This window comes from Varanus komodoensis, unplaced genomic scaffold (assembly GCF_004798865.1).
Source record: "Varanus komodoensis strain SLA01 unplaced genomic scaffold, ASM479886v1 scaffold15, whole genome shotgun sequence".
NCBI classification, from domain to species: Eukaryota; Metazoa; Chordata; class Lepidosauria; order Squamata; family Varanidae; genus Varanus; species Varanus komodoensis.
Window position 1 is genome coordinate 21,714,017 of NW_025335440.1, and position 8,769 is coordinate 21,722,785.

At 40.5% G+C, this 8,769-nt stretch overlaps 1 protein-coding gene across 1 annotated transcript in view; it reads left to right on the forward strand.

Moving 5' to 3' along the window:
* LOC123020832 (patched domain-containing protein 3-like) overlaps window positions 1-8,763 on the forward strand; it is an 11,323-nt gene extending 2,560 nt beyond the window's left edge. The window contains exons 3-5 of the mRNA XM_044425019.1: window positions 4,115-4,236; window positions 4,991-5,136; window positions 6,851-8,763. Coding sequence (XP_044280954.1) covers window positions 4,115-4,236; window positions 4,991-5,136; window positions 6,851-8,463 — 1,881 coding nt within the window. The 3' untranslated portion in view covers window positions 8,464-8,763. The remainder of the gene's footprint in view (window positions 1-4,114; window positions 4,237-4,990; window positions 5,137-6,850) is intronic.
* The last annotated feature ends 6 nt before the right edge of the window (window positions 8,764-8,769 follow it).

Consider the following 8,769-nt stretch of genomic DNA (forward strand, 5'->3'; position numbering starts at 1 on the left):
AGGGAGCCCTCCGTGAGAGAAATTAGGAGGGTGGCTACTCGGAGGAGGGCTTTCTCAGCGGTGGCGCCTAAGTTATGGAATGCGCTCCCCAGAGGGGTCCGCCTGGCGCCGTCGTTATTTGTTTTTCGGCGCCAGGTGAAGACCTTTTTATTTAAGCAACATTTTAAATGTTAATACTACTGAATTTTATCTGGCCAGGGCGGCTTATTTTATATTGTGTGTATATTGTATTTTAAATTATTATTAGTATTCTAATATGTATATTTTAATTTATGTGGTTTTATTTATTGTTGTAAGCTGCCCCGAGGCTTCGGCGAATGGGGCAGCATAAAAATGTTTAAATAAATAAATAAATAAATAAATATACAAATGAATTAAATAAAGAAACCAGAATTCCAGAAAATTCTGGCTTCCTGTGAAGGCAATGTGTGCAGTTCATTCCCACCTGCCACCAGGAAAGACTAAAGTATCTAGGATTGAAAAGCTGAATGAGTCATTCAACTGAGGGCTCCTGGTTTGTGGCTCCCAAGCAAGCCAGATCTTCTAAACCACAATCAAGTCCTGGTTTGTGCTTTGGCTTGTAAGGGGTGTGATAAAACGGGCGTGTTAGTGCACATGACACACTACATTTTTTGCTCCCTGGCTAGGTTAATGGCTTTTGATGGGCATGGCTGGCCCTCTCATGAGGCAAGAAGGATACTCTGTGCACTGCCACTCTCCAGCGCCTCACTCTGCATAAATATAGGCCATTTACTGGAGCCTCTGGAGACAGCAGCTAGAGAGGACCTGTGCTTTGCTGCAAGGGGTCCTCTTTCAGAGTATGCTGCTGGCTGGGAGGCAGCCTTGGAGATTACCTGCGCTGCTGTGGAACCGGTAGTTAATTCCCAAGGCTGCCTCCCTGCCAATGCCTTCTTCTGCAAAGGGACCTCCAGAGTGAGGTTTTAAGCAGATGGTGGGCTGCTTGGCAGTGTTGCCCAGCAGCTTGCATGGCCCTCTCCTGGCAGTACCATGTGCAACAGCTCCCCCCTCCCCCAGCCAGCTGTGGTGTGTGAAGGTTCACTTTCCTGTGTTCCCCTTCCTTCAACAGCAGCCACTTCTCCTGGCTCTGGTCTTGGCAGTGGGAGGTCTTGCACCAGCCCTGCCATCAGGAGAGGACCCAAAGCAGGAGTGAACTGGCTGCAGGCATCAGCCCATTATTTGTGCTGAGAATTCTTCCTCAGCATTATGCCTGAGTGCCCAGAGGAAAAGCCGTGGAACTCTTCCAAACAGAGAAAAAAAATCCATTTGGGTTGGTCTGCTGATATTTTTTTTTAATAAAGTGACTAATCTGCTTCCATTATTGAAAAGAGCTTATTGTTTTGGTGTACTTTCAGTTTCTGCTCTACCATCCCAATAGACAAAAATGTTTTACTGAAAAACTGTTTTTTTAAAAGTTCATTATCCCACCCCTAAGTAAGACATATTGCTCAAAGCAATAGATAAGGAAACACTTTCAGACAAAATAGGGAAGATGTTTGGTGTCTTTCAACAAAATGGCAGAGTCCCCCTCCTGAAACCCTTTGTAGCCCAATTCTCTGGTCAGGCTTGCCCCTCAGCTGTCTGCTAAATGGAATAATCTGCAGGGACCAAGAAGAGAAGAAAGAGGGAGAGAGGAGTATAGCTCTCCACTGTTTCCCTGGGTATTCTGCCTGCCTTTCCTTGCTTCCAGAGGCATTGCACTAGGATGGGGAGAAGCGACACTAAACATGTAACAAACTCTGCTTTGCATAATAAATCAGATGTGAAGTTTTACAGGATAAAGACATGATGACAATTAGGCAGTCTTCAGCTATTTTGAAAAAACTAAGGGCACACTATTATTTATGTTAGGACAAGAAAAAAGTCCAACAATTCCTACAGCATTACTGGCTGGTGAATGCTGGGAGTTGTGAGATGTTCTGCTGTTCAAATATGCATATGATTGCACCCTTAATTGGTGAGCACAAGAGCAAATAAATAGAGCTGCTGGATCAGATGGAAGGTCCATCTAGTCCAGATTCCTTTTTTCCCCCCTGTGGCCAACTACATGACTCAGAGGAGCTCACAAACAGAATCTGAGGGCATCTTCCATTTTGCTTCCCCAGCAACTGGTATTTGGGGGTATATGGGAAGTAACATATAGCCATCATGACTTAGTAGCTACTGCTATCCTCCATGAATCTGTCTAATAACTATTACAGCTGCTGAGCTAGTGGTAATCACCACATCTTGTGGCAACAAATAATAATTGGTAAAGATGAACATAATGTACTAAGTCTGGGCTTGGTCAGTTGTGGCTCTCCAGATGTGTTGGCCTTCAGTTCCCATCAGCCATCCCCTGAATGAGCAATGGTGAAGGATGATGGAAGTTACAGGCTAAAATATCTGAAGGTTCATGACTGTCCTACTCCCTGCCCTAGAAGTACCACAGGTCTCAGAACCTGGTCTGGTACACTCAGTTTTTATAAATCAGGGAAGCAGTCTTCTTAACTGCAGGGGCTATAGGTGGTGTTTGGAGTGGGTGAACAGGATCAGAACATGCATGGAAGCACTTCCAGTTACATATACCCCACATAAACACTTGGGCACACACATTCTTCCATCCTTCCCCTTGCACATGCACACATGAGCATGCACACACACACACATGTGTGCATACACACACAATCTGCATATACATATAGCTGGGGAAGGAGCCCCTCTGAGTGCTGATTTCTGGAGTATACACAGTTGCAAATTAGATGGTAATTTGTATGTGGGGGTCATGGGCCAGCAAACCTTGAGGCTTGTATGCAGACCATGATTTGTATACCCACTTCCTACATGGAACAGCATTCTTAGCTGCTGCAAAGTGTTTTGATTTCTCACATGAGAAGGCACACTGGGGAATTTCATTCAACCCCTGTTTGTCAGCCTTTTTGTCTCCTGACTCTCCACTAAACTATTGGTGAGCCCTCACTGAACTATCTTTCAATGAGATTATCAATTGTAGCCTTTTAGCATCAAATATCTCTGGATGAGATTGATGTTTTGGATCCATTTCATTGAATGTTCAGACAGTGTGTACTGTGGTGTCCCAGATGGTTAATATGAACCTTGCAATTAAAGAAAGAACTGTGACTCAGTGTTATTTCATTCTGTCACTCATTAGCGCCTTCTGAATCTGTCTTCTACATGTTATGGAGATATACATAACAGGGCATTTATAGTGAATCTGCTTCTAGGCTTGCTTGTATTTATAGGATTGCTTCATGCACTGTGGAGTGTACAGTCTTCTCTAAGATACTTTTGTAGCTATCAAGTTATACTGTGGACATGCAATGTGTTTGTTTATGCTTTTGTAGTTTACCTTGAACAGTCAGAAGGCTGATCACATTAAAAAAATAAAAAGGAACAGGAGCAGAATTAATATTTTTCCCTTAACAATCATTGCTAAACCCTAATTTAAAAGGAAAAGTTAGTATGAAGAATTATAAATTGGAATAATTGCTCTATGAGTTTCAATTAAATACTAATTATCTTAACTGAGTGTAGAAGAGATAACAATTGCTGATTTTCTGTGAAACTTTAGATCTTGATATTTTATGTAATATTTGTGTAAGATCCCTTGGTATCCTTTTTTCTCTTCCTTTTTCTATATCCTACAGTTTATGAAAAGAGAAAAAGAAAAAGGTGGCAGCATGCTAAGAGTAACCCCCAAGGTTTGCAAAAGTATAATCCCAACTAATGTACCTAATGAAGACTGAACCTGCTCAGTGGCTACTAAATGTTAAATGCTCACAGGGTTGGGGATAGAAAATTGCATGAGATGGAAGGGGATGCAGTATGCAGAATTTATGGTTTGTTGGCGAGAGCCCTGAAGAAGAGCACTCCACACAGTAAAATTTGCTATAGGTCCTATTTGCATTCATTAACTGCACGTCTTTAAACCTTTGAGAACATTTATAATGCAATGTCTATTCAGAAGTAACAGCCATTGAATATAGTGAGGCTTATTCCCAGGTAAGTGGGAACAGGACTACAGTATTGGTTATATATTAAAAGTAAAAATATTTAATATATGATCCCCTTCTCTTTATTTTTTTACTCCTGGCAGGTGGCCTATTTCACTTCATTGTCCAGACAAGAGGAGTTTGAAAAAAATGCCAAGGAAGTGATCCCTTTATTTTCCATCGCATATACCTTAACAATATTCTTTTCAATTATGTCATGCTCAAGGTAATTGTTGGAAGAAGGAAAATAACTTTTATTTTTTCTTGTGAAAGTGTTACCTCCCCACTACTTAGATTTGTAAGGAAAGGTCCATACCTGTATTTCTGTTCCTCAAAATCAAGAAGCATATCTTTGGCTTCATCAGGACAGCATACTGTCAAATAGCAGTAATTTCTTTAAAAGCAAATTTACAATGGCATCGTTTCAGAATTAAATCATTTTTTACTTGGATGATCGTTATTCCTGATCATGTAAAGGCTCAGTTCTTTTGAACTTAGCCTATGCTTGCTCCTTTTGAGACAGCTGCTGAGTGTACTGCTGGCAAAGTTGTTCTCCTACAGGTTTGAGGAAATATGAGGGTCTTCCAAATTCTAGGTTATATTGCCCAACATTATGCTAGCAAACAGATCTGTTTAGGAAAGAAGCAAGTATAAGAGGAAGAGCACCGTCCAGCAAAGCAAGCCGCATGCAGCCTCTGCAGGGAAATTGCTTTGGAGATGAGACAGATATAAGCAATTTGCAGAGTGAAGACCATGTGAGAGGCAGTATTTTCACTGCTTTGAGTGGCTTGAGCAATCTCTGAGAATTTCCAGTTCTGTTTCTAAAAATAAATGTATTTCTGTTTCTTGTGGTTATAGAGGGTATTTCTAATATGCAACTTCCTGATGCACTTCTTCATTCTTGAACAAAACTAGAGTACATTAGCACATGCACCATGACATTCTAAATCCATGTAGATTCCTATTTATCTGTTTTACAGGCTAGACTCTGTACGAACAAATGTGTGGGTTGCAGCTTTTGGGGTGCTGTCATCAGGCCTATCAGTTGTCAGCAGCTTTGGATTATTAATGTTTTGTGGGGTGCCATTTGTTGTCACAGCTGCAAATGCACCATTTCTTATACTTGGTAAGTGTACAAATGTATACATTTTTGTGCTCTTGCTTACACTTTCTAGGGGTGTTACTGTCCCAAGCACATAGCTGGAGCAAAGAGCTGAATGGGAACTGTTACCTAGCAAAAGACTGACAGCTCATAGCCTTGCTAGCCCTGATTCATCTGTTGCAAGTGGGCCTGTTTCTTCATTGACTACATCTGAATATTCCTTCTCACAAGTAGATACATTTTCCTGGATTGAACCATGGGTGGCAGCAACAAGATACTCCAGCAGTGACTCTGAGCATTCCACCTGGTCTGTTGCTGCTGATGCTCTGGAAAGTTGTGGGATGAAGGAACCCTGATAGGGCTCAGGGATGATTAAGAGGTGTTCTTGGGGACCTCATGCAAGCCATTCCTTCAGTGGGATTGCTCAGGTTCTTCCACGTCTTATATGGAAGTAAGGTTTGCTAAAGAATCCACAGCCTCTTCTGAGGGATCTCCCTTGGGCTTAGTTTTAATTTAGGACCTTCAACCAGCCATTTTGCCTTTGGTTGCATCTGCTGCTAAATGCAGCACCTGAAACCATCCCCAAATTGAAAACTACCCCTCATGGCCTCATCTTGAAAAGAAAAGGGATACTAGGAACATTAATCAGTTGAAAACAAGGCTTGAAAAGGGCATGGTCATAGGGAGACAAACAATTCAAAAGTACTCCTAAGGTTCTGAACTTGAGAAGAATAACAGCTACATTTTGAAGAACTTCTAAATTTTCAAGAACAAGAGGTAAAAGTAATGTGCGGAGGTCGGAAAAGTAACTGAAGAAGTCAAAAGCTCAGTTTTAGCAGAGTTATGGTTTCCAAAAATACTCATCCAATGAGAGAACTGGGAAAGCCACAGATAGCAGAGCAGGAGAAGGAACAAATCCAGTAGGAGGAATCAGAGATATGATTTCCAGTTTCAGGATTTCTGAGCTTAATTCTGGGAATGTGAAAAATCCTATGGATCCTCATACAGTGTCAAGGAACTATAGCATCACTTGTTTAGTCTAAATCCAAATCATTGTTTTAAAGACCTTATAATTCTTGCTAGGTTTTAGTTCATCCTATGTCTTATTTTGAACTGGTTGCTTGAATAATTATTAAAATTTGGATTCTCCAGAGATTGTCAAATCAAAAACAAAGTCATTGCAATTTGGTTTAAAAGATAGGTATCAATTTGGTTTAACTTCCCTTTCAGGTGTAGAAAAGTGTGATATACATTGATTTAATAAGTACATTCTAAATTCTAACACCCTTTCCTGCCAAAAAGCTGTATCAGTGCTAGATGTTATAAACCCACTGAAGAGGGCATCTGTTCAAACTGTGAGAAAAGACCTAGGCAATTTTTCTGCATCCAACTAGTGCTGGTGTTCTGAGGATAAAATGGAGGAGCACCATGTGCGCTTCCCTGGGTTCGTTAAAAGAGGAAAAAAGGCAGGATATTAATGTAATAATGATTGACCATAATTTAGGATTTGAATAACATGCTGAACTCTGATCCATCTAAAACAGAAATGGAAACTTCCAAACTCTTCCTTATGGCCAATTTTGAAAAAAACAAACAAAAAACTATACATAGATGAAGACAAAGCTTGTTTTGTATGCAGAGTGTTTGTTGGTTCATTGATATCCTCACAGTATATTCCTTTCTTCTGTGTTTCTCGTGGCGGGTGAAACTTAATACATGATGTTTTTTCCCTCTTCAGGAGTTGGAATTGACGACATGTTCATCATGGTGTCCTGCTGGCAGCATACCAAAGTGGAAGACAGAGTCCAAGATCGGATGGGTGACACTTACGCAGAGGCAGCTGTGTCTATTACTATCACAACTCTCACTGATGTTTTAGCTTTCTACGTTGGAATTGCAACTTCTTTCCAGTCCGTTCAGTCATTTTGCCTCTACACAGGGACTGCTTTCATCTTCTGCTACATATACAACCTGACGTTTCTCGGGGCTATTCTTGCTTTGAATGGAAGAAGAGAAGAAAGCAACAGGCACTGGCTCACTTTCATGAAAGTGAAACAGGAGAGTGAGGATGCTCAGGGCTGTCTGTATAATGCTTGCTGTGTGGGGGGATTTTTTGATAAGTCCACTGGAACAGAGATTGAGCATCCCATGAATGGATTCTTTAGAGAGCATTATGGCCCTTTCCTCATGCACAACTGGACCAAAGTGTGTGTGGTATTCTTGTATCTTGTATATCTTGGTAGTAGCATTTATGGGTGCATTCAAGTGAGAGAAGGTATAGATCTTCGCAATCTAGCTAGTGATAATTCTTACGTAATTCCATATTATGATTGGGAAAGGGAATATTTTTCTGAGTATGGTCCAAGGGTTATGGTCATTGTTACTGAAAGCCTACCATATTGGAATTCATCTGTCCGTGCAGATCTTGAAAACTGTCTGGAAACTTTAGAAAACTCTTCCTATGTGAACAAAAATTATTCAGAATCATGGTTGAGAATTTATGAAACTCTTGCTAAACACATGGCTTTAAATATAAATGACCACAGCATTTTCACTGGCAATTTAACTCTTCTGTTTACAGTAAATCCAGCATCCAAGTGGGATATTAATATTAGTGGTACAGAAATATCAGCCTCACGGTTCTTCATACAGACAGTCAATGTTTCTAGTGCAGTGGATGAGAAAAATCTCTTAAATCAACTGAGAGGCCTTGCTGAAGACTGCAAGGTACCACTAATGGTCTATCATCCAGCTTTTATATACTTTGATCAGTATCTAGTAATAATCCAGAATACTATTCAAAATGTTGCAATAGCTACAGGAGCCATGCTGCTTATTTCCTTGCTGCTCATTCCCAGTCCTCTCTGCTCACTGTGGGTAACTTTTGCCATTGCATCTGTTATTGTGGGTGTAACCGGTTTCATGGCCTATTGGGATGTCAGTCTTGATTCCATATCCATGATCAACCTGGTTATTTGCATTGGGTTTTCTGTAGACTTTTCTGCTCATATTTCTTATTCCTTTGTGTCCAGTGAGAAATTCAAAGTGAATGATAAGGCAGTGGAGGCCCTGTATCATCTTGGTTACCCTGTTGTACAGGGTGCTGTTTCTACCATCCTGGGAGTGGTTGTGCTGTCTATGGCATCCACATACATCTTCAGAACTTTTTTCAAGATCATGTTACTAGTTATTTTGTTGGGAATTGCCCATGGTCTCATTTTTATTCCTGTTTTTTTAACATTCTTTGGCTTTTGCAGTAGATCACAAAAAAGACAGCATCACAGCAATGGTTACTGCTTTGAAAATTCACCCAGTACTGCAGGAGCTGTTTTTTTAAAAAGAAAATACTAGGAAACTGCCTAATGTAAGATAAACAACTACCTCTACCAGGGAACCCCAATAGGTGATAAAGACTTTCTGATGATACAGCATGCAAATCATAAGGAGCATGTTCAGCCCTAACTTATATGCCATGTCCTTAATTTTTCTGAAATGGAAATGTGCTGTTTTATATCACTTTGTATCATAAAGTTATACTGTTTAAGTTGTAACAAGTATTTTCCTGTTCTCTTAGAGCATGCTCATCTGCTCATGTGACTTTGCTCAGTGTTACTGTAGATTGGGTTATAGGCTTTTAATTAGTTGTCTGAAATGATT